A 26085-nucleotide genomic window follows, 5' to 3' on the forward strand; every position below is an offset into this window, starting at 1 on the left:
AGCCCAAAGTCACATAGCAGGGAAGTGGCAGAGCTGGGATTTGAGCCCAGGACCTGCGACTCTCAGGGCAGTGGTCCACTAGGCCATGTTGCTTCTCAACTCGTAAGCCCGGCCTCCCCACAAAATTGCATAGCCTATTGATAAACAACTCCATTCTTGCAAAAGCCTCCATTTTGGGAAGTCTTCCTCCGGTCCCGGCCATTCATTCGGAATGAACTCTGCTTTAGGAAGCACTACCTGGGAAGACCTTGCAAGGAGTCACCTCCCTAAAATGGCTCTCTTTGGGTTTCACCATGAGAGGTCTTACAGTCAATAAAGCCATTGCTTGTCGCCCCAGACCAAAAAATAATTAACGGCATCAGCCTCAGAGGTTACAAAGATTATCCTCTGAGGATTAAATGGGAGGGATAGAGTTTGGCTCGCAGCAGGAGAGTTTGAGGATAGACATCAGGAAGAACTTCCTCACTGTCGAGGGGTGGGACAGAGACCAAAGGGAAGGGGATTGTGGAGTCCATCCTCTGGAGATTTTCTAGGCCAAGAGTTCATTCATTCATTCATTCAATCGTATTTATTGAACACTTAATGTGTGCGGAGCACTGTACTAAGCGCTTGGGAAGTACAAGTTGGCAACATATAGACGGTCCCCAACCCAACAGCGGGCTCACAGTCTAGGAGGGGGAGACAGACAACAAAACAAAACATGTAGACAGGTGTCAAAATCATTAGAATAAATAAAATTATAGCTCTACGCACATCATTAACGAAAGAGTTGATGTTTGGGATTCCCAGAGGGACGGGGGGAAACAGATGATCTCCCGAGTCTTGGTGATTCATGTCTGGAACAATCCTCTTGTGTGGAGTTATTTGCCGGGGGATCCTTCTCGGGTCGTTCCGGGGCTTGACCTGAATCTCCTCAAGTGCTTGATCATCGCGGGCTCTGGGCGAGCCTGGGTGGCAGGTTGGTGACGGGAGACTGGCACAGACAGGTGACTCAAGCTTGGGTCCGGGCCCACGTGGACCCAACTCCTGCCCCTCTGGTTGGGGCTTCCTTGGGTCGCTGCTGGATGGAGGGGGCATGGCTAATTGCAGATGTGGGTCTGGATGGTTCCTGGGCAGTATGACCTCATGGAAAGAACACGGGGCTGAGAGACAGAGGACACGGGTTCTAATTCCGGCTCCGCTGCTTGTCTGTTGTGTGACCGTGGGTTGTCACTTGAATTCTCTGTGCCTCAGTTCCCTCATCTGAAAATGGTGATTTAAGATTGGGAGCCCCCTGTGGGACAGGGGCTGTGTCCAACCTGACTATCTTGTATAATAATAATAATAATTATGGTATTTGCTAAGTGCTTACTATGTGCCAAGCACTGTTCTAAGCACTGGGGGCATTCAGGTTGAACATAGTCCCCGTTCCATGTGGGGCTCGTAGTCTCAATCCCCATTTTGCAGATGAGGTAACTGAGGCACAGAGAAGTTGAGACTTGACCAAGGCCAGCGTGGCTCAGTGGAAAGAGCCTGGGCTTTGGAGTCAGAGGTCATGGGTTCAAATTCCGGCTCCGCCACTTGTCAGCTGGGTGACTTTGGGCAAGTCACTTCACTTCTCTGGGCCTCAGTTCCCTCATCTGTAAAACGGGGATTAAGACTGTGAGCCCCCCGTGGGACAACCTGATCACCTTGTAACCTCCCCAGCGGTTAGAACAGTACTTTGCACTTAGTAAGCACTTAATAAATGCCATTAAAAATAAAAAGGCCACAGAGCAGATAAGTGGTGGAGCGGAGATTAGAACCCACGACCTCTGACTCCCAAATTCATGCTCTTGTCACTAGGCCATGCTGCTTCTCTACCTCAGCACTTAGAACAGTGCTTGGCACATAAGTGCTTAACCGATACCACAATTATTATTACTTAATTATTATTGTCACAGTACTCAGTCCTCACCATCCCCTGAGTTCCCCGTGCCCAAGAGCGGCTGGGCCTAGTCAGAGGCAAAATGAAGATTAGGCCTGGACGCTGGCACGGGAGGTGGGGCTGGGGTTTGCCCTGGCAGGGCGGGTCCTTTGGTCTCTTGACCTGTATCTCTGCATCTTCTTTCACAGGGCTAGCAATAGCTGGTGGTGGGTGCCTTTGATCGCCCCGACAATTGGCAGCGTCATTGGCGCTCTGATTTACAAGATCCTCATCGACCACCACAACCGCTCGGCCCCGCAGCCGGAGTCCCATCTGACCTTGCCGTCAGAGCCAGAGCCCGAGGCCACCTGCATAGGCTTGGAGATGAAGGCATAGTAGGCCCGGCGGGACGGCGACTCTCTGACTCTGACAAGAATAAAGGCCCAGAAAGGCGGCGTAGGCCCCGTGTGAACTTATTGCCCTGCCTCGTCCGCGTGGGCGGAGGGGATGGGAGGAAGCGTTTTTCCAGCTTCCGGGAACGAGACCGAAGAATGAAATCGAGCTGCGGACAGAAGCAACACAGGTAATCGAGAGAACAACAGGGGAACGTGTGAAGTGGAAGCCAGAATTCTTGTGCGGATCTTTTTCTGGTGGTGACCTTCGCCGCTTCGAGGGAGCGGGCGCGGGGTACCGCTTGTCCGGTTTGGGTGGACCAAGGAGAACCAGGAAACATGGGAGGTGGACGCAGCCGTTCAGGGGGCTGGGCCGGGTGTGGGGTCCACGCACCACCCTGCCTCTGCGCTCTGGCTTCGGGAAGCAAGTCTAGAAGAGGGAATGATCCCAGATCCTTAGGCTGACGAGATCTCCTTGAGACCTCCTCCCTCGAGCCCAACCATCCGCCCTCTGAAAAACCACCCCGACGGTATCGGCAGAATACGCCCCATGTTCCCGATAGGCTGGGGGACCTTGGCTCCAGCTTAGGGTTCCTTGGGCTGGGGGAATCGGCAGCGTCTGTCCCAGTGCCTCCGGTCCTATTGTGACTACAAGCTTCCACAGGTCAAATTTGAGCCGTTGTACATCCATGGCTCTCGGAGCCTACTTTCATCCCGTGGGCCTTGGGTCCCGCGCTTCTGGGATTTGGGTTGGGCTGGACCAGGAGCTGTGGGAATTTCTCTGTTTCTCAGGGGTCCGAGTGGTTCCTGGGAGACCTCTGGCTGACATAACTCAGCTGGGTTCCTTCCAGCCACTCCAGCCCACTCGAGAACCTGCACCCAGTAGCCCCTGCCGCCTGCTTATGAGGCCTCTCCCTGGGCTCCTTGTTCAGCACTGGGGCTACCCATAATGGGAAAAGGAGACCCGGGAGACGCGACAGTCATAGCGTTGTTTCAATTGCCCTAGGCTTTGGGTGAAACTGCTCTTTTTTCAACATTTCTGTGTTTATAACCTTACTCGCGTGGGACCTTGTTGCCTCTACACGAATAGACGTGCTATGTGTCCGTGTGTTTAAAATAATAAAAATTCAGTGGGGTTTAATTTGGCTATTTATCTTGTCGGGGTAGGGGGAGGGTGTGAGGGGGACCTTAAATTTGTGTTACTGCCAGGGTAGTTCATCCCTGAATCAGGACACTATGGGAATTTGGGTATCTACATTCCTGGAGCTCTTTAGGTAGATGTGCCAAGGAGTCAAGGGACCTGGGTTCTAATCCTGGCTGGCTCTGCCACTTGTCTTTATGTGACCTTGAGCAACTCACTTAATTTTACTTCATCTGTAAAACGGAGATTAAGACTGGGAGCTCTATTTATTTTATTTTGTTAATATGTTTGGTTTTGTTCTCTGTCTCCCCCTTTTAGACTGTGAGCCCACTGTTGGGTAGGGACTGTCTCTATATGTTGCCAATTTGTACTTCCCAAGTGCTTAGTACGGTGCTCTGCACATAGTAAGCACTCAATAAATACGATTGATGATGATGATAATGTGGGACAGAGACCGTGACCACCTAATTATATCCTATCTATTCTACTGCTCATTGTTGTGACCGGTGCTTACTGGCACATAATTAGTGCTCAACAAATTTATTATTTAAAAAAAGGGGCCGGAGTGGGATGGCTAAAGTCATGGACAATAGGTCCGTCGGAGGTTAGTGTAGGAAAAATTAGGGATGTTGGTTGTTCTTCCCTAACCAAAAGGATGGTTGTCCCATGGGAGTGATGACTGTTGTGGTTTGGAGGAATGCCAATAGTCCCTTCCCTCTCACTGGGGCCCCTGGTTGCAAGTCTCCACAAACACAGTACCCAGACACCTTTGGCTATTAATAGATAACAGTGTTTGCTTAGATAAGGATTTCAAGGGCCACAGTGACTTACACCCAGGGGTCAAGTGACCCCCTAAGACCACTGCTGGGCTTTCCTCAGTGCCTCCCGAGGGGTTGCCCTCCCCTGCTGGTTCATCCTTCCTGGAGAACATCAGCTGCCCCTCCTTTCCTCTCTCCGCTCACTGCCACCCACATAGAAGATGGAGACATCCATCCAGCCTCCGACCTCTTGTCCTCCACCTCCCCTCCAGGCTCCAAAGAGCTGCCAAACGTGCCCCTGCCCCCTTCCCCTGAGCCACCAGTGTGTAGGGATTTCTCTCCGTGAAGGGGTGGGAACGTCTTACCTGGATTTCCCCATTTGAACAGCACATGGTGGGCAGTCAGAAGTGGCCTGAGTCTGGTCCACCTAGAGAAGCCTTCTGGGGGTGGGGGGCTCTGGAAGGGCTGCTCATTGCTACCTCTCCCTGTTCTCCCTTCCTCAGTCACCCTCTCACCAGTGTGCTTATCTTTTTGTTAATGGTATTTGTTAAATGCTTGCTACGGGCTAGGCACTGTCCTAAGCGCCAGGGTAGACGTAAGATAATCAAGTTGGACGCAGTCCCTGTCCCACAAGGGCGTCACAGTCTTAATCTCCACTTTACAGATGAGGTCACTGAGGCACAGAGAAGCGATGTGACTTGCCCAAGGTCACACAGCAGATAAGTAGGGGAGCTGGGATTAGAACTCATGTTCTTCTGAGTCCCAGGACCGTGCGCTATCCACTAGGTCATGCTTGAAGGAGACGGGTGTCCAGGCCACAGGAGGAGGGGAACGAGCCAAGAGGTCAGATGCACCAGCAGAATCCTGTTGCCGGGCAGTGTACTAGATACCGAGAGCAGGGAAGAGCATGACGAACACAGGGTTTCAGGCCTGCCCCTGCTACACCTGAAGGGCATCATAGCGCTGGAGTAACCAGAATAGCCTTCCCAGGCCTTCAGCTGCTAGGAGGATTCTTGGAAGATGGACTCTCACTCTCTTTCCTTGGTCTCTCCTGCTTCCACGCCCATCACTGTCCACAGCACGCCTGTTTGCTGGACGATGGCCACCTCACAAACCGCAGGGGAGTGACAAGCAGCCTTCGGCCCAGGTTTCCCAGGGTTCGCAGCCTGTGACAGGCAGGGCACCCCATGTCTACCCCGACACCGACCAGTGTATGCATCAGTTGGTACAGCTGACCAGCGCAGGGCCCAAACCCCCAGGAACCGCATCTCCCGAAGGAGGTGACTGGGGGAGGTAGGATTAGGGGCAGCTAGCCTGCTCATCCATCTTCAGGAAGGACATCGAGGCAGAGACGGAACTCATACCATCATTCCGAGAGCTTAATCATTTCGGCTCCTTGTCTTGCCAGCAGAACTTTACCTTTGGCCTCACAACTAACCACCTCAAAGGTCATTTTCCCAGGAATTCCATGTCTTGTAGCTCAAGTACCTTTGACCCTTGCGTGGTGCTTTAATATCCGGCTCTTTGCCCTGGGGTAGAGAGATTTCAGAGGCTTCTTGGCTTGGACTACAGTTCTGATAACAACAACAACAGTAATAATTGATAAAATAATAATAATATGTTAAGAGCTTACTATGTGCATGATAGATCATTTTCAGGTTGTTTAGAAGATCAAATGAGTGAATGGATGTGACGGTGCCTTGGGTTTCTAGTGACTATTATTACGGGAAGATAAACATGGCCACGCAACCCATCTCTGCTGGAAAGACTGCACTCTGAAGGGGAGGTGGCTCGACATCACTTTGTAAATGAGAAGCAGGGTGTCCTAGTGAAAAGATCCCGGGCCTGAGAGTCAGAGGAATTGGGTTCTAATCCCCAGCTCCACCAATTGCTTGCTGTATGTGTGACCTTGGGCAAGTCACTTCGCTTCTCAGTGCCTCAGTTCTCCTGTTCTCCCTTCTACTTAGATTGCGAGCCCCACGCGGGTCAGGGACTGTGTCCAACCTAATTAACTCGTATCTACCCCAGTGCTTAGAACAGTGTTTGGCACAGAGTAAGTGCTTTACAAATACCATAAAGGCTTAGACGGCCTTTAGCATAGCAAACACAGCACAGTGAACTGGGATGGGCTTTTTCAGGCAATGAAAAAGGGCCTGCGTCCAAGTGGGACCACAGCAGAGTTTGTTTTCCAGCGGTTTCCATGCTGCGTCTCATTCACCAAAGAGGCACAAACATCGGGGCCCCCTTGAACCATCAGGACGGAGCCCAGCTTGGGGCCGGACGGATGAATTCTCATCTAGAAACAACTGCTAGTTGCTTGGGAGGCAACCAGCCCAGCTAAGAAACGCATGAGGGAAAAACTCGGGAAAGACTTAGGCCCCAGAAGCGGTGAGTGTCGAATCAAGAAGAGAAAAAGTAAACGGATTTTCAGTCTGCAGAAGATTTTTTATTAGTGCCACCCCGCTGAACAAGGATCTAAACAAATGGGAGCGGGGCCAGGAACCAACAGAAGCGCTTTTCAAAAATACTGGCATCTCTTCTACTTGAAGTTTGGCGATTCTGGGGGAAAAGCCAAGCAATCACTGGACTTTCTGATAAGCTCTAAGTGGTCTCTTGCAGCCGTAACCCAGAGCGGCAATGCATTACCGAACAGGTAGTCCTCTGGGTCCGGCGCACTTAAGCTGTTTCCTCCGATTTCCGAGAATGATGGAATATCTGACCCGTGTAACCAGGACAGCAAGAGTGTCGGGAAATGGGCCCCAGCTCTTCCTCGGTGGCACATCCCGGTGTGTTCCGATCCACATTGGGACTACGGGACTCCCGCCTCTCCTCTGGCCTCACAGGGACCCAGGCGGGCCGTGGCCAAGGCCTCCCCGTCACGCCCCGTGCCCACAATGGCCCCTCTGTTCGACAGGCCCAGACCAAGGGCAAGGCCTGCCTTCTCTCAGAGGCTGGGCAGGGGGCCCAAATGCCCCCCTCCAGTGCCAGGCTGTGCAGAAGGGAGCCATGCCATCCTGTTCATGTCCGGGAAGCGTCTCGGGGTGGGGGAGCCACCGTCTCACCGGGAAGCTGAGGCGATGGGACCCCTCATTTCCTGGCTGGGTTCCCAGGGACTGATGAGGCCTTGGGCGCGACGGGGCCCAGTGGGCCTTTCTGGGGGCCGGAGGGCGGGAGGATCGGTTTCCTCTTGGGAACTGGGGTCTTGTTCTTGCTCTTAAACACCTTGTTGGGGTCCAGCTTGTTCACAAAGGAGTCGGCCTCTTCGGTGAGCAGGGCCGTGTTACAGGTGACGGGCTTGAACATGTTAAACCATTGCTGGGGCCGGGATGGGGGAAGGAGAGACACGCTCAGAAATCAGTGGAGAAACTGAGTCCTTTAGGCCGACGGCATAAGGGGCAATAGTTGGGTGAGGAGGGGGAAGATTTCTGAGAAACCTGAATCACTCCCTGGGGTTGGCAGAGCCCGCCTGCCCTTAACTAACATTTCCCCGGGCAGGTTCCCTCCCAGGGACTCCGAGAAGAACTGATTACTGGCGAGGAGAAAATTGAGAGTTTCCTCCCCAGCTGGCCTTGCAGGACACAGGCCTTGAGTTCCCCAAACTTCTCACTAACAGGGGTCAACGGTGGCTCTGGGAAAGTCCCCCCGCTGTCGACGTACACCCGATTCCTCCTGTGTTAGAAGGGGACTTCTTGTGGGCAGGTAATGTGTCTACCAAGTTCGTTGTATCAATCAGTCGTATTTATTGAGCACTTATAGTTGTGCAGAGTACTGTACCAAGCGCTTGGGTGTAGGGGATAGAGTACGGGCCTAGGAATCAGAAAGTCATGGGTTCTAATCTTGGCTCTGCCGTTTGTCTGCTGTGTGACCTTGGGCAAGTCAGTTCACTTCTCCGTGCCTGTTACCTCATTTGTAAAATGGGGATGGAGACGTGGGACGGGGACTGGGTCCAACCTGACTTGCTTGTATCCACTCCAGTGCTTGATACAGTACCTGGCACATAGTAAATGCTTAACAAATACCATAATTAATTAATAATTGCACTATAATCAATCAATGGTAATTACCGAGTGCCTGCTGTACTGTATGACACTGTACACTATAACAGAGTTGTCAGATAAGTTCCCTGCTCATAATGAGCTTGCCCTCCTCAGCGCTTAGTCCAATGCTCTGCACACAGTGAGCATGCAATAAATACCCTGATTAAAGGATGGAAAGGCATTTCTATGCCAACAAGGCCATGGGGTGTTGGGAGGGGGTGGCGCAACTCTGGACCAGGGCCTGGTCCTCCCTCAACGGAGAACTCCGCTGAGGGACTCTGGTGGGAAAGAGGGAGAGGATTGGCGGGTCCCCAGGCTGGGGGCTTGGCCGGGGGCTGAGGTTCTCTCCTACCTTGGCTTGAGGGCTGATGCCATAGCTGGTGAAGGCGTACTGCCACTGGGGCAGCCCCAGGTGGGTGACCAGCAGGCGGTAATAGGCGGTAAAGGTGTCGGTGAGAAAGTGCCAATACAAGGCTCTGTCCAGGAACCAGATCGCGGTCCTGGGGGCGGCAGCTAGGATGGGAAAAAAAAAGAAGGCGGGTGTCGGGGAAGCCAGCAGGGAAAAAGCCAGCAGCTAGTCCAATGGAAGGTCGGTTCCGGTGCCCATCTCTCCCGGAGGCGGTGTGTGCGTAAGGGGGATAGAGAGCACTTGCTGTTCAGGGGAAGGTTAGTTGTCAGTCTGCCCTGATGGGGAACACCACTGAGAGCGAGGAGGCTGGGCCCTGTTCTAGGCCCCAGCATCACTGGGTGAGCCTGATCTCTCTCTGCGCCTTGGCCTCCCGAACTCTGAAGTTGACGACAGTTCCTCACTCTGTTAACACCAGGGAAGACCAAAAGGGAAGGTATAGGGAGGCCTTGGAATCTACTGGGAGAAAAGTACTTTATGGACCTGACGTGTCAAAGCTAGGATTTGGGCATGGTGTGCCTCCCTGCTAATCGGGAGGATGGGGCACGTACAGAGTGGGGAAGGTAGTGTTGAGGGCCAGGGCCCAGGGAAGGAGTCTGCACATCCACCAGAATGGCCTGGAGAGGAAAAGCCATCAGAGAGGCAGCACAGCCTAGTGCCAAGAGCACAGGCCTGGGGGTCAGAGGACCTGGGTGCTAATCTCGGCTCTGTCACTCATCTGCTGGGTGCCCTTGGGTCAGTCACTTAACTTCTCTGCTCCTTCGTTTCCTCATCTGTAGAATGGGGATTCAATCCCTTTTCTCTCTTCTACTTAGTCTGTGAGCCCCATGTGGGACAGGGACTGTGTCCAACCTGATTAACGCCGATTACCAAAGTTCTTAACAGATACCATAATCATTATTATTATTATCATTATTACAGAGGAGCAGAGAGCCAGGAAGTAGTTGGGCCTGTAAAGGCTTAGGTGGGCTGGTGGAGGGGCTCCAGGGATCCCCCAGAACTCCAAGGCCCAGAGGGGATAGAGAAACATCCAGGCTTCCAGTTAAAGAGGCACTGGCTTCCACCCTGGGCCTGAGGAACAGACCTAGAGGCCCCTGCAAATTCCCTGCCCTTGGCCTGGGATTCCCTTTAAATACTCGACATTCATCTCACCATCGGCCCCACAGTGCCTTGTACATATATGGCATTTATTTGAAAGGCTTTCTGCCCCTGTAGGCTGTAAGCTCCTTGAGGGCAGTCATCGTGTCTACCAATTCTGTAGCACTGTACTCCCCCAAGCACTTAGTACAGTGCTCTTCACCCAGTAAGCACTCAACAGATTCCACTGACTGATTTGCTGATAGATTCCTTACCCTAATAATAATAATAATAATAATAACGGCATTTATTAAGTACTCACTATGTGCAGAGCACTGTTCTAACGCCACTCCAAGACCATAGGCTCCTGCTACAAATGCTCCTGGGACACCAAATATGATTGACTTCCCAAGCGCTCAGTACAGTGCTCTGCACATAGTAAGTGCTCAATAAATACGATTGATTGATTGATTGATTAACTGACTGCCTCTCCTCGGAGGGCAGCAGGGTGGCTTCCTAAAGGCCGGGAGAGATTGGGGGGGCATCCACTAGGGCTTCTGACCTTGCACCCAGGCCCTGGTTCTACTTTCTGGGGGGCTGTTAGGCTGGTTTTTGCTTTTAGTTTCCATGGCTGCATTTTGTAAGACTGACAGATCTTGCAGAGTGGGGATTGCATGTTCTTTATGGTTCGGGGACCGTGACATTCCCTACTGTGTATTCTTTCCCACTGCTTAGTACGATGCTTGGCCCACGGTAAGTGCTTAATACCATTTCCACTACTAATCAATCAATCGATTGCATTTATTGAGCGCTTACTGTGTGCAGAGTGCCGTACTAAGTGCTTGGGAGAGTGCGCTATAACAATACGTTCCCTGCCCACATGAGTTTATAGTCTGGAGGGAGAGACAGACATCGATATAAATGAATCAATTATGGATCTGTACGTAAGTGCTGCGGGGGTGAATAATGGGAGCAAATCCAAGTGAAAGGGTGGCACAGAAGGGAGTGGGAGAAGAAGAAATGAGGGCTTAGGTGGGGAAGGCCACTTGGAGGAGATGGGCCTTCAATAATGCTTTGAAGGTGGGGAAAGGGATTATCTTTTGGCTACTAGGAGGGCCAGAGGCAGGCCTACTACCTGGAAGCTGCCATTCCCCATTCACCAAGACGAATTCTTGGGGCTCTCTATTCTGAGAAGACTGGGGTGGACTTTGGGTGGCATGGCTGCTCAGGGAGCCCCAAAGGTTCAGGGGATGTTAGGGAAGGAAATACTGGACCAAAGGCTCCCCGGAAAGGTGGAGCGTGACCTGGGAGGAGCTGACTTTAGAAGGAGGCCTGGAGGCTCTCCCGTGTAGCAAGCGGAGACGGGCAGGGGCGGCAATGCCAGCCCTGGCCTCCTCTAGCTGGGGATGGAGCCGCGCCATTTCACCTGCTTCGGTCCTCTGGTAGACGAGGCACACTTTCCCGTTCCCTCGGCAGGAGTCCAGTTCGAAGATCAGACTGCGCGAGTCGAAGTGTGGCTTGTCCGGCTGGTCGTCGCTGGCTGCCAAACCAGAAATCAATGCTCAAGCGGGAGCCCGCTCCAGCACGTCCAACCTCGTTAAGAGACCGGGGTTGGATATAAACAAATCGCTCCCCTGAGGGTGTAAATGGGGGGGAAAAGGGGGCAGAAAAAGATCTCGGAAACCTTTTCCATTGTTTCTTTCAAGCTTCCACTGAAGCAGAACGGAAGCGCAGACCTCCCAGGCTGAATGTCGAACTCTGCCCCCGTTCTACCGCTGCAGAAGGATGGCATAGTTGAGAAGGCATTAAGAAACCAACTGGGCCTCTGGGGATGCATTACCAAATTTCTGCTACGTTAAGGTAGAGAAACGGCCGTTCCCAGGGATCTGCTCTCTGAGAGAGCGGGCTCATTCCTGGAGAGAGGTGCCGGGGTGAAAAGGATTCACTTTACAATTCACAATTTACTGCCACCCTGGGACGGGGTAGAAGACGGTCACTGAGTCCCTCAGTCGAATGACGCTCTGTGGTCTTTATTCTTTAAGAAAAATCAATCAACCGATCCTTCCCTGGAGTATCTCCCTTGGGAATAATGAGCCTGGTTTGGTTCTGTGGAATCAATACCGCTGCTCCCCAAATTGCCTAGTCTCTATCCCAGAACTCCTCAGGTTCTCTACGGCTGCCGCGTCTGCCAATGCGGCTGTAAGGGTTTCGGCTGCCGTGGCTAGCGTGTGGGACTCCCTCTCTGATCAGGCGCTGAGCGACTGTAACCTCCGGACCCATGACGGCTCCCTGAGCCTCCTGTGAAGACCCCCACTTTGATTTGTTGGAGTGGAAGGCGTGGGCCTGCCTGCTTTGGACCCTCCTTCGTGGCCTACGCTAGCAATCAGTTCCTCCACTGGTGCAAGTAGAAGGGTGAAGAGCCGGACTGTGAGCCCGCTGTTGGGTAGGGACCGTCTCTATATGTTGCCAATTTGTACTTTCCAAGCGCTTAGTACAGTGCTCTGCACACAGTAAGCGATCAATAACTACGACTGAATGAATGAATGAATGCCACCCTGTGACAATCCCGGATCCCGGCAGATCAGTCTGGGGAAAGCAGCATCGGCCTAGGAGTCAGAAGGACCTGGGTTCTGTCGTTTGTCTCCTATGTGACCTTGGGCAAGTCACTGAACTTCTCTGTGCCTCAGTTCCCTCATCTGTAAAATGGGGATTAAAATGGTCAGGGACTGTGTCCAACCCACTCTAGTGCTTAGTACAGTGCCTGGTACAAAGTAAGTGCTTGACAGATGCCCCAGTTATTATTATTATTAGAAGTGGCACGGTGGAGTCACTAGAGCAGAGAAGCAGCATGGCTCAGTGGAAAGAGTAAGGCTTTGGAGTCAGAGGTCATGGGTTCAAATCCCGGCTTCGCGAATTGTCAGCTGTGTGACTTTGGGCAAGTCACTCAACTTCTCTGTGCCTCAGTGACCTCATCTGTAAAATGGGGATTAAGACTGTGAGCCCCCCGTAGCACAATCTGATCTCTTTGTAACCTCCCCAGCGCTTAGAACAGTGCTTTGCACATAGTAAGCGCTTAATAAATGCCATCATTATTATTATTGGCCCATAAGTCAGAAGGTCATGGGTTCTAATTCTGGCTCCGCCACTTGTCTGCCATGTGGCCGTGGGCAAGTCGCTTCACCTCCCTGGGCCTCAGTTCCCTCATCTGTAAAACGGGGTTTAAGACTGTGAGCCCCACAAGGGACAGGGACTGTGTCCAACCCAATTTGCTTGAATCCACCTGGCACACTGTAAGTGCTTTGCAAATACTACAGTTATTATCAGAAGTGACGACTGGCTGCCCCAAGGCTCCTCGGCGGGACGCCACCGTTCTTTTGGTTCAGGCTGGCCACCGGGACCGGTCCTGCTGTACCGACCCCTCCACCCGTGACCCGCCTGCGCTCTACCTTCCTCGTCGGTGTCGTCTTCCAGATCGGCGAGGGTGGGCGCGTTGGGCAGCGAGTACATGGACGACTCGCTCAGCTTGGTTAGCCGGGACAGGTCGTTTATCATCATGCAGCCCAGACGCACGGGATTATCTGCAAGGACATTGATGAGGGTCAGGGCAGGGAGGACGACGGGGAGATAGGGTCTGGAGAAGTGCAGACCTGACAGAGGACCTCGGCCTCTCCTTTCGCACCAGGCTGTGGGGACGAGAGACTGTGGGGACGAGAGACAGGTACCCAGGGAGGGAGGAATCTCACCTGCCCCGTTGAGTCCCTGGCCCAAGGATCAGGCGGCTTGAGCAGAAAGCTGAGATTACTTATGCCTTAGTCAGTCGTATTTATTGAGCACTTACTGTGGGCAGAGCACTGTACGAAGCACTTGGGAGAGTACGATAAAACAAAAAAACAGACACATTCCCTGCCCACAATGAGTTTACGGTCTAGAGAGGCCAATGGGAGTTCTCCTTAAACTCCAGACTAACCCTCTCCGCATGGCATTTCCAGCCAGGAAAATTCCCCTGCTTCAGGGGAAGGGTGCGGGTTTGGTATTCATCAGAGAGAGAGAGAGTGACTGAGGTCCTGAAGCCAGATCTGCGCTGGGCAGAGCAGAAAACTGTAAGGTCGTGATAACAAGGACTTGGTGACCCGTCTCCCCAGAGGGGCCCGGGGCATGCTGCGTTTTAGCTCTCTGTTTCCCGGGACTGTAGCAGAAGGATCAGCAGGAAGAATTGGAAGATTACAGGATGTGGTGGGCCAAATCAGTTAGGGAACAAAAAAAAAAATACATTGGCAGACCCCCTGAAGGGTTTCCTTACTGAGCTGGGCCTTGTTTTATATGGGTTCTTCCCTCCCTGCTTAACGCTAGCTTCTTCCAGGAGAAAAGCAGGGCAGCCAGGAGGCCACGGAAGGCAAAGGAGGCGGGCAGGGGAGATGTGCCGAGCGATATTCGGTCAGGACAAAATGTCAAAACTCATCTGTGACCTTTGGACGTCTTATCTTCGCCCCGCTCCCAACCCCACAGCACTTATGTACGTAATGTTTAAATTATGTTACAAATTATTTATTCGTATCAGTGTCTGTCTTTCTCTCTAGATTGTAAGCTCGTTACTGGTAGGGAACGTATCTGCTGTGACATAACGTACGCTCCCAAGTGCTCAGTACAGTGCTCTGCACATAGTAAGCGCTCAATAAATACCACCGATTGACTGATCTGCTGAGACCCGGAGATAAATCCAATTGGCTGTCTGATCACCAGAGGGTGGACGGCCGCCTGCACGGAGCCGGGCAGCTCTACCGTTACGGCTGGGCTTCATCTCCTTCGAAAAATCATCCCTGTCTGGGAGTTTGAGGCTCCGGGTCCATGGGAAGCCTGGAAGCGGGTGATGGATGAGCTCCTGGCGGAGCTTGGATCAGATAACGCGGGGCTGGAGGGTGATCCCGGCTGGGGCTAGGAGCACCTGGAGCTCCCTTTACCACCTTAAACTATCAGTCAATCAATCAACGGTATTTATCGAGTGCTTACTATGTGCAGAGCACCGTACGGTGAAGTGGATAGAGCATGGCCCTGGGACTCAGGTCATGGGTTCTAATCCCAGTTCTGGGTGACTTTGGGCAAGTCACTTCAACTTCTCTGGGCCTCAGTTCACCTGCAAAATGGTGCTTGAGATTGTGAGTCCCATGTGGCACAGGAACTGTGTCCGACCCGATTTGACTGTATTCACTTAGTAAGCCCTTAACAAAGACCACAGTTGTTGTTATTATCATTATTATTAAGTGCTTGGGAGAGTACAGTACAAGAGAATTAGCAGACACAAGGAGCTTATGTGGCTAAGTATCTCAGGCCAGGCCCTGGAGATGGTGAAGAGGGGAAAAGGAGGAGGAGGAGGAGGGGCGGACTCACCATCCAGCTTCACACTCCACGTCATGTGGAAGCCATCTGTCATCAGGTAGAAATTCTTGAGGTCCTCGGGGAGTGCGCACTCGTTCTTCTGCAATCACAAAGCACCAGGGCGTGAGCGGACGCCGGGCCTCGCTGCTCGACCCCGAACGTTGACCTCAGTGGCTGCCTGGAAACCAGGCCCCAATCCACCGGGGACTCATACCTTTAAGGCCCAGCGGCAATCACTCCCCAGAAGTGGAGATAAGAGTCCAGAGGCCGTTGTTTCTTTCGGGCTCTGCTGGGGGGACAGCTCTGGCTCCACGGGAGTGTTTAGGAAGCGCGTTTCTCTCCCGTCACGCTATGGTGGCGGGCGTTTCAGGGTTTTCAGTGAAGGGCCGCTAAGCAGACAGGAGCCGATTCCAAACTTTCAGGTTGGAAAGCTCCCACCCTCTCTGCTAAAAATCAAGGAGGGCAAATCCCGAACCTTACGAGCTTCTTCGACTCCGTGCGACCTTTGCCGAAATGACCCAACCCCCAGCGGCCCTGCTGGACGGACCACGTGGCCCAGCCTGGTGGGATGCGAGTGAGGGGCTGGGTTTCTATTTCATCCATCGATCCACCGACCCAATTTACTGAGTGCTTACTGTGTGCGGTGCACTGTATTTAGCGCTGGGGAGAGAAAGGCCTCGGGCTACGGTACTGACATGGGCCACAGCACCAGTCTGGGTGAGCTGCTGCCAGGGCAACTGGTCTGGCAGAGAGGGCTGTCTGGAGACCTTCAAAGGGAGTAAGCTAGAGAGGAGACTAAAGAGAAGATAAAGAGAGAGACAGAGAGAGAGGAGAGGTGGATTGATAAGAAAATGATAAGGGAGAGAGGGCCTCGGGCAATCGGTGCCATAAATCTCCAGTCTGCATCTCTGGTAAGGTTTCAAAATACGCTGAGTGGAAAAATCTGGGCCTATTAAGCTGCTCTGGAAGGTTTGCCAAAGGCCATAAAACCAGAGAAGGTAATGGCAAATTTCTAAATATTTAGTTTTGTAAATTAAGAATCTGCAAAGCAGGGGGACCTAGCAGAACACGAGAAGAATTTAGAGTCTATCCCTTGCATTTCCAGCTCTCCCAAGCTGACAGCAAAAAATCTGGCACGCATCCCCACTCATTCGCCTCCATAATCTGCACCCCTACTTCTCCCCTGAGGCCCTCTTTGGTGTCTTTGGTTGGCACGGAGCAAGCAGGCCCTGCCACTAAATAAGAGGACCCCTCTTGGACTCCCAACTCCTGGCTTACTGGGCTAGTTTGAAAAGTTTGATCTGTGCTTCAGGGTCTACGTGTTTGGGGTAATAATGATGGTATTTGTTAAGCGTTTACTTGGTTCTAGGAACTCTACTAAGCGCTGGGGTAGATAGAAGCTAATCAGGTTGGACAAAGTCCACGTTCCACATGGGGCTTAAAGTCTTAACCCCCTTTTGACGGATGAGGTAACTGAGGCACAGATCATTGAAGTGACTTGCCCAGGGTCACTCAGCAGACAAGTGGCAGGGCCAGAATTAGAACCCAGGTCTTTCTGACTCCTAGGCCAAGGCTCTGAACGCTAGGCCACACTGCTTCTCAAGTAGGGGATTCGCTTTGGAGAAGGCGAGAGTTTAAGGTGACCCGAGCTCGTTCAGGATGGAAGGAGATGAGGTCTGACGGCTGCTCGTGGCCTACAGGGACGGTTACACTGGCTGCGACTGAAAGACAGGAGCGGACTGTAGAGTACAACAGGGAAAATGGGCATTCACGTCATCACTAGCATGGTATTTGTTAGGCGCTTACTATGTGTCGAGCGCTGTTTTAAGTGCTGGGGTGGATACGCAGAGCAGCAGTTTGAGAACACGGGCCTGGGACCCGGGAATGACCTGGGTTCTCATCTCAGCTCTGCCATGTAGCTGCTTTGTGACCCTGGGCAAGTCACTTCTCTGTGCCTCAGTTCCCTCATCTGTCAAATGGGAATTAAGACTGTGAGCCCCCTGTGGGACAACCCGATCACCTTGTAACCTCCCCAGTGCTTAGAACAGTGCTTTGCACATAGTAAATGCTTAATAAATGCCATCATTATTATTATCTGTCAAATGGGAATTAAGACTGTGAGCCCCCTGTGGGACAACCCGATCACCTTGTAACCTCCCCAGCGCTTAGAACAGTGCTTTGCACATAGTAAGCGCTTAATAAATGCCATCATTATTATTATCTGTCAAATGGGGATTAAGACTGTGAGCCCTAGGTGGGACAGGGACTGTGTACAACCTGATTTTCTTGTATCCACCCCGGCGCTTAGTACAGTGCCTGGCCCACAGTAAGCCCGTAACAAATACCGCAACTACTGTTCTTCTTCTTATTATTATTATTACAAGGTAATCAGGTTGGACTCAGTCCCCATCCCACATGAAGCGCACAACCTACGTAGGAAGGAGAACAAGTATTGCATTCCCACTTTACAGTTGAGGAAACCAGAGAAGTGGAGCGACTCGCCCAGGGTCACACAGCCGACAAGGGGGGGAGACGCGATTAGAACTCAGGTCCCCTGCCCCCCAAGCCCGTGGTCTCTGCACAAGGCTGCGCTGCTTCCCATGCAGGGCTAGCGCTTAATACAATGCTCTGCACACAGGAAGCGCTCAATAAATACGATCGATTGATTGATTGGCTCATTTCCCTTCCCTCTTTCTGGCCAGTGCCCAGAGGGCACCATCATGGTGGAAGCAGCCTGGGATGGCTTTCCTCATTCTTCCGGGAGAGTGGAGGAGGGTGGGATGGGCCCGGGAGCGGGATGCCAGGCTCCAGAGGGGTCCCCCCCAAGATCCCTGCATGCCCGCTGCCCACGGCTTCTGGAGCTCCAGCTCAGAGCACCTTGGCTGTATAATAACGCCACTTTGGAGCCAGGCACCAACTCCTTGGATTATCTCCCTCCCTTATCCGGAGAGTGATTCAGATTTTGAGTACCTCTCGGCTGGTGGCATCCTTCAGTCAATCGGTTCTTAGCATGTCTACGATAATCTCAACTGACCAGGAGAAGCAGCGTGGCCTATTGGACACAGCACGGGCCCGAGAGTCAGAAGGACCTGGGTTCTAATCCCGGCTCCGCCACTTGCCTGCTGTGAGACCTTGGGCAAGATGCTTTAATAATAATAATAATAATAATAACGGCATTTATTAAGCGCTTACTAAGCGCTGGGGAGGTTACAAGGTGATCAGGTTGTCCCACGGGGGGGCTCACAGTCTTAATCCCCATTTTACAGATGAGGCAACTGAGGCCCGGATAAGTGAAGTGACTTGCCTAAAGTCACACAGCTGACAATTGGCGGAGTCGGCATTTGAACCCCTGACCTCTGACTCCAAAGCGCGGGCTCTTTCCACTGAGCCACACTGCAATCTGGGCCGTCTCTATATGTTGCCAACTTGGACTTCCCAAACGCTTAGTACAGTGCTCTGCACACAGTAAGCGCTCAATAAATATGAATGAATGAATGAATCTGGCGCAGGCGCGCTGCGGGCGGACCCGAGGTGGGTGCGCTGGTGTCATTTCTCTGTGCCTTAGTTACCACATCTGTAAAATGGGGATTATGACTGTGAGCCCCTGTGTGGGACGGGGACCGTGGCCAACCCAATTACCCTGTATCTACTCCAGCGCTTAGTACAGTGCCTGGCACATAGTGAGCACCTAACAAACACCATAATTATTATTGTCACTAATCAATGGTATTTATTGAGCACTTACTATCTGCAGAGCACTGTACTTAGCACTTGGGAGAATACAACCCTGCAGAAATAGCAGACATGTTCCCTGCCCACAGTGAGTTTACAGTCTAGAAGGGGAGAAAGACATTAATATAAATCATTTATATTATATAATTTAAAGATATGCACCTAAGTGCTGTGGGGTTGAGGGTGGGATGACTATCAAATGCCCGAAGGTCACAGATGCAAGTACCTGTACGATGCAGAAGGGAGAGTGAGGCGGACCAAAGAGGGCTTCATCAGGAAAGACCTCTTGGAAGAGATGTGACCTTTGCTCCAGGAGTTGGCCTTTGACGCCCCACTGCTCCGGTATCCCAAAGAGCCTGGGGCCTGATGTCGGGGACATGGCAATCCTCTCCTTGACCCCCTGGACTGTGAGTGGCTTTCATCCCCCTCCACTTCACAGAAACTGCCCTTTTTACCTCAATGCTGACTTCCTTCTTGCCAAAGCCAATGGCTTCTGCTCTATCCCAATTCTCCTCGTCTCCTCAGCTGCCTTCGACATCATACGCCACCCACTTCTCTTAGAAATATTATCTAACTGTGGCTTCAGTGACACTGTCCTTTCCCGGTTCTTCTCCCTGGCTGCTCCTCCATCTCTTCTGTGGGATCCTTCTCTGCCTCTTACCCCCTCGAGGATTAGTTCTGAGCCCCCTTCTTTTCTCCATCTCCATTCACTCCCTTGGAGAACTCAATCTCTCCCCCAACTTCAATTACCACCTCCACGCTGATGATTCCCAAATCTACCTCTCCAACCCTTACCTCTCGCCTTCTCCGCAATCTTACATTTTCTGCTGCCTTCGGGACATCTCTATTCGGATGTTCTGCCAACACCTCAAACTAAGCATGTCCAAATCAGAACTCCTCATCTTCCCACCCAGTCCCTTTCCTCCCCGAGGCTTTCCCGTCACCGTAGACACCGCCACCGCCCTCCAGTCTCACGAGCCCATGATCTTCGACTCATCTCTCTCATTCGAACCACATATTCAGTCTGTCTCCAAATCCTTCTTTTTTTACCTTTACAACATCCCTGGAATCCATCATTTCTCTTCCTTCCAAACTGGTCCAAGCCCTGATCATATCATGCCTCAACTTCAGCATCAGCCTCCTCGCTGAACTCTCTGCCTCCAGTCTCTCCCCACTTCAGACCGCGCTTTGCTCTGCTCCCAGGATCATTTTTCTAAAAAAGAAACCATCTAGTCGACTTCTCCCCACTCCTCAGAAAACGCCGGTGTTGCCCACCTAATTCTGTATCAATAGGAAATCCCTTACCCTGGGCTCTAAGGCTTCCCCCTTCTACCTTACCTCATTCCTGCCGGAATACAATACAAATACAATAAATACGATTGATTGATTCCTCTTCTGCTACAAGTCAGCCCACATGCTTTGCTTCTCCAACACCAAACTACTTATTATAGCCTGATCTCACCTCTCTCACCAACAACCCTATGCTGGCCCCCTCCCTCTGGTTCCGAACTCCTTCCCTCTTCATATCCCACAGGCCATCAATTCTCTCATCTTCAAAGTCCTCCAATCACAATTCCTCTAAGAGGACTTAATAACGATGGCATTTGTTAAGCGCTTACTATGTGCCATTCATTCATTCAATAGTACTTAGTGAGTGCTTACTGTGCGCAGAGCACTGTACCAAGCGCTTGGGAGAATACAACACAACATTAAAGAGATACACTGCCTGCCAAGTGCTTAGTACAGTGCTCTGCACACAGCACTCAATAAATACGATTAAATGAATGAATGAATGCCCACAACACGCTTGCTGTCAAGCACTGTTCTAAGCGCTGGGGTGGGTGCCAGTTAATCAGATCGGACACAGTCCCTGTCCCACATGGGGCTCACAGTCTTAATCCCCATTTTACAGATGAGGGAACCGAAGCTCAGAGAAGTGAAGTGACTTGCCCAAGATCACACAGCAGACAAGTGGCAGAGCCGGGATCAGATCCAGGTTCTCGGACTCCCAGGTTTGTGCTTTAGCCACTAAGTCATTCCCCCTTCCTGACTTAACCCCTCATCGCCCCACCCTATTGCCTTGTGAACCCACTGTTGGGTAGGGACTGTCCCTATAATGTTGCCAACTTGTACTTCCCAAGTGCTTAGTACAGTGCTCTGCACACAGTAAGCGCTCAATAAATACAATTGATTGATTGATTGATTGTGTATCACCTGTGTACTTAGGTCTGTACTCACTCCACGCCCCCAACACTTAAATACTTGTTTCTAACCTCTGCTACTGACGCGATCTGAAATGTATTTTAATGTCTGTCTCCCCAGCTAGACCGTAAGCTCATTGAGGGCAGGGAACAGGTCTGCCGACTCTATCGTATTGTACTCTAGCAAGCGTTCTGCACAGGGTACGCAAGCGCTCAATAAACCCTATGGATTGATGGCTGGGCGTTTCCCTGATTAACAGTCTTCTAGACTGTGAGCCCACTGTTGGGTAGGGCCCGTCTCTATATGTTGCCAACTTGGACTTCCCAAGCGCTTAGTACAGTGCTCTGCACACAGTAAGCACTCAATAAATACGCATCACTGGGGAAAAGACGGCCGAGGAGGGTCCGGGCCAAAGAGAAGCAGTGTGGCTCAGTAGAAAGAGCATGGACTTTGGAGTCAGTGGTCAGGGGTTCAAATCCCGGCTGTGTGACTTTGGGCAAGTCACTTCACTTCTCTGGGCCTCAGTTTCCTAATCTGTAAAATGGGGATTGACTGTGAGCCCCTTGTGGGACAACCTGATCACATTGTAACCTCCCCAGCGCTTAGAACAGTGCTTTGCACTTAGTAAGCGCCTAGTAAATGCCATCGTCATCATCACCATCAAAGTGTATTTCCCTCACGAACCCAACCGAGGGACCCATCTGAGGTCAAAACTGGCCACCATTCCCGCTTCTTCACAGACGACAGCACCTGTATATATGTATATATGTTTACATGTATTTATTACTCTATTTTATTTGCACATATGTATTCTATTTATTTTATTTTGTTAATATGTGTTTGGTTTCGTTCTCTGTCTCCCCCTTCTAGACTGTGAGCCCACTGTTGGGTGGGGACCAGCTCTGTATGTTGCCAACTTGGACTTCCCAAGCGCTTAGCCCAGTGCTCTGCACACAGTAAGCGCTCAATAAATACGATTGAATGAATGAATGAATGAAATATGATTGAATGAATGAATGAACAGTGAAGGGAAAAACCCATTCTGCTGCCGGGGCTCATACTGCCACCTAGTGGCTGAGAAGCGGCAAGGCCACGGCTTGCCATCCAGCCCTGACAGGGGGGATCAATCAGTCAATCAATCAATCAATCGTATTTATTGAGCGCTTACTGTGTGCAGAGCACTGTACTAAGCGCTTGGGAAGTCCAAGTTGGCAACATCTAGAGACGGCCCCTACCCAACAGTGGGCTCACTGGATGGGGGATGGATAACAATAATAATAATAATGGCACTTATTAGGCGCTTACTATGTGGAAAGCACTGTTCTAAGCGCTGGTGGTGCTACAAGGATCCCCAAACTTAGGACGGAAAGAGACTGTTTTGGGCAGATATTTGATCGGATTTAATACGGTAGGGGAGGCCACAGGATCGGCTATCTTCCTCTGGGGTTTTCCGAAGGGAGCACACAATTTTTTTAAATGCTCTCTACAGGGAGGCGTTTTAATAATAACAATAATAATAATAATAATGATGGCATTTGTTAAGCGCTTACTATGTGCACTGTTCTAAGTGCTGGGGGGATACAAGGTGATCAGGTTGTCCCACGGGGGGCTCACAGTCTTCATCCTCATTTTACGGATGAGGGAACTGAGGCTCAGAGAAGTTGAGAAGCAGCGGGGCTCAGTGGAAAGAGCCCGGGCTTTGGAGTCAGAGGTCATGGGTTCAAATCCGGGCTCCGCCAATTGTCGGCTGTGTGACTTTGGGCAAGTCACTTCACTTCTCTGGGCCTCAGTTCCCTCATCTGTAAAATGGGGATTAAAAACTGTGAGCCCCCCGTGGGACAACCTGATCACCTTGTAACCTCCCCAGCGCTTAGACAGTGCTTTGCACGTAGTAAAGCGCTTAAGAAATACCATCATTATTATTAAGTGACTTCATTCATTCATTCATTCATTCAATCGTATTTATTGAGCGCTTACTGTGTGCAGAGCACTGGACTAAGCGCTTGGGAAGTACAAGTTGGCAACACTTAGAGACGGGCCCTACCCAACAGTGGGCTCACAGTCTAGAAGACTTGCCCAAGGTCACACAGCTGACATGCGGCGGAGCCGGGATTCGAACCCATGACCTCGGACTCCAAAGCCCGTGCTCTTTCCACTGAGCCACGCTGCGTCTCCAATGATAATAATGGTATTTGTTAAGCGCTTACTACCTGCCAAGCACTGTCCTAAGCGCACGGGTAGATACAAGGTGATCAGGTTGTCCCACGTGGGGCTCAGTCTTAATCCCCACTTTACAGATGAGGTAACTGAGGCACAGAGAAGTTAAGTGGCTTGCCCGAAGTCAGACGGCAGACAAGTGGCAGAGCAGGGATTAGTACCCACGACCTCTGACTCCCAAACCCGGGCTCTTTCCACTGAGCCACGGCATGCTCTTTACGGAGCTGATGTTCAATCATTCGGTGGTATTTATTACGCACTTACTGTGTGCAGAACACTGTATTTGGGAGTGCTTGGGAGAGTACGATATAACAGAGTTGCTAGACCCGTTCCCTGCCCACAGGCGTTTCCAGTCTAGAGGGGAAGATGGGCATTAATATAAATAAATAAATTCTGGATAGGTGCCTAAGTGCTGTGAGGTTGAGGGTGGGGTGAATTCCAAGAGTAGGCGATGCGGATGGGAGAGCGGGAATTAGAATTGGCGAGGGTGGGGATTTTACAGTGACTAGAGATGATGAGATGAGTTGGTGAGAGGGGCGAGCCCGTTGTCGGGTAGGGACCGTCTCTATATGTTGCCGACTTGTACTTCCCAAGCGCTTAGTCAAGTGCTCTGCACACAGTAAGCGCTCAGTAAATACGATTGAATGAATGAATAGGAACTGGGGAGTGAGGGCAAGTAGACAGCGGAAGGGTCACTGGGGCAGAGTGACACCCGATCTTGTACCCGATCCAACTTGTACTTCCCAAGCGCTTAGTACAGTGCTCTGCACACCGTAAGTGCTCAATAAATACGAGTGATTGATTGATCTAAGAATTCACATTTTAGGAGCGAGAGGGGGAATTTCCACAGCTTGGAGCTGGGGGTCGGGCGGGTGGGAGAGGTGAACTCTGGGCGGCCTGGGACCTAAGCAAGGACGTGGCCGCTAACTTTCCTTTCTCGGGGGATTTTGACCGGCCCTCCCCTTTGAGGGGGAGGTCACGGTACTGTAAAGGAGATACCTACCTGTTCCCATGAAGCGATCATATGGCGTTCAGCAGGCTCCTTTTCTATAAACGTCACCTCCGTCACTCCGGGGGAACTTTCTGGAAGAGCAAGAGGAGATTTCTGTCATGACGACTAACAGCTTTCTTGGGGCCTGGGGGGGCACGAGGGACAAATTGATGGGGGTCGCCTCGGGAATTGAACACGTCAAATATATAATTAATCCCTCGGAAGCTCTCCCGGGGGTAGTTCTGAGGAAAGGGGAAGGGACTCAGATTTCCCCGAAGCCTCGTGCATTTAACTTAGGGCACGGCGAGTCTTCCTCAGAGGACCGGCAGCCAGAGGGACTGCTCTTTTGCTCAGCATTAGCCATTCTGGGATCCCAGAGTAACACCCGGGGCTGCGGTGGAGTGTCGGTGAATATGGCCTTTTACTCTTCAGGGGCAGGAGAGAGAGAATAATAATAATAACGGTCGTGTTGGTTAAGTGCTTACGATGTGCGCTGTAATCAGGGCTGGGGTAGATACAGGATGATAATAATAATAATAACGGTCATGTTGGTTAAGTGCTTACGATGTGCACTGTAATCAGGGCTGGGGTAGATACAGGATGATAATAATAATAATAACGGTCATGTTGGTTAAGTGCTTACGATGTGCACTGTAATCAGGGCTGGGGTAGATACAGGATGATAATAATAATAATACTAATAACGGCATTTATTAAGCGCTTACTATGTGCAAAGCTCTGTTCTAAGCGCTGGGGAGTTTACAGTGTGATCAGGTTGTCCCACCGGGGGCTCACAGTCTTCATCCCTATTTTACAGATGAGGTCACTGAGGCCCAGAGCAGTGAAGCGACTTGCCCCAAGTCACCCAGCTGACAAGTGGCGGAGCCGCGATTTGGACCCATGACCTCTGACTCCGAAGCCCGGGCTCTTTCCACTGAGCCACGCTGCTTCCTCTCTGATAATATCAGGATAATCAGGATGATCGGGGTAATCGGGCCAGACGCAGTCCTTGTCCCACGTGGGCCTCACAGTCTCAGTCACAGGGAGAACCTAACCCCCCATTTGATGGATGAGGAAACTGAGGCACAGAGAAGTGACTTGCCCAAAGTCACAGAGTGGGCAAGTGGTGGAGCTGGATTAGAACCCAGGTCCTCTGAGTCCCAGGCCTTTGTGCGCCTTTGTGTAGTCTACAACCAGGGTGTGAAATCCTAGGAGGCAAAGGGTATTTCTTCTAGCAATCAATCAATCGTATTTATTGAGCGCTTACTGTGTGCAGAGCACTGTACTAAGCGCTTGGGAAGTACAAGTTGGCAACATATAGAGACGGTCCCTACCCAACAGTGGGCTCACAGTCTAGCAGAGGAACTAGAAAGCGACGTGCCCTAGTGGAAAGAGCCCAGGCCTGGAAGACGGAAGCACCTGGGTTCTTATCCCGCTCCGCCACTCGTCTGCCGTGTGACCTTGTGGGAAGGGAATCATCATCATCATCATCAATCGTATTTATTGAGCGCTTACTATGTGCAGAGCACTGTACTAAGCGCTTGGGAAGTACAAATTGGCAACATATAGAGACAGTCCCTACCCAACATTGGGCTCACAGTCTAAAAGGGGGAGATATAGAACAAAACCAAACATACTAACAAAATAAAATAAATAGAATAGATATGTACAAGGAAAATAAATAAATAAATAAAGAGAGTCATAAATATGTACAAACATATATACATATATACAGGTGCTGCGGGGAAGGGAAGGAGGTAAGGCGGGGGGGATGGAGGGGGGACGAGGGGAATGTGTCTGTTGTTGTAATAATAATAATAATAATAATAATTAGGCGCTTACTATGCACCCGAGCACTGTTCTAAGCGCTGGGG

At 51.3% G+C, this 26085-nt stretch overlaps 2 protein-coding genes across 4 annotated transcripts in view; one reads left to right on the forward strand and one right to left on the reverse strand.

Annotated features, from left to right (window-relative positions):
• The window catches only part of LOC119925723 (aquaporin-7-like), a 28295-nt gene extending 25317 nt beyond the window's left edge, over window positions 1-2978 (forward strand). For both annotated transcript variants that reach the window (XM_038744128.1, XM_038744127.1), the window contains exon 8: window positions 2095-2978. In XM_038744128.1, coding sequence (XP_038600056.1) covers window positions 2095-2281 — 187 coding nt within the window. In that variant the 3' untranslated portion in view covers window positions 2282-2978. The remainder of the gene's footprint in view (window positions 1-2094) is intronic.
• Window positions 2979-6600: 3622 nt separating this feature from the next.
• The window catches only part of TPGS2 (tubulin polyglutamylase complex subunit 2), a 35059-nt gene continuing 15574 nt past the window's right edge, over window positions 6601-26085 (reverse strand). The window contains exons 2-7 of one of the 2 annotated variants that reach the window (XM_038744307.1): window positions 24224-24303; window positions 15082-15169; window positions 13143-13274; window positions 11123-11236; window positions 8566-8726; window positions 6601-7491 (exon numbers count right to left, since the gene is read on the reverse strand). In XM_038744307.1, the coding sequence (XP_038600235.1) occupies window positions 7264-7491; window positions 8566-8726; window positions 11123-11236; window positions 13143-13274; window positions 15082-15169; window positions 24224-24303 (803 nt within the window). In that variant the 3' untranslated portion in view covers window positions 6601-7263. Of the gene's footprint in view, window positions 7492-8565; window positions 8727-11122; window positions 11237-13142; window positions 13275-15081; window positions 15170-19851; window positions 19987-24223; window positions 24304-26085 lie in introns of those variants that run through there. The other variant, XM_038744308.1, reaches the window with a different exon arrangement.

This window comes from Tachyglossus aculeatus, chromosome 3, assembly GCF_015852505.1.
Source record: "Tachyglossus aculeatus isolate mTacAcu1 chromosome 3, mTacAcu1.pri, whole genome shotgun sequence".
Lineage (NCBI taxonomy): Eukaryota > Metazoa > Chordata > Mammalia > Monotremata > Tachyglossidae > Tachyglossus > Tachyglossus aculeatus.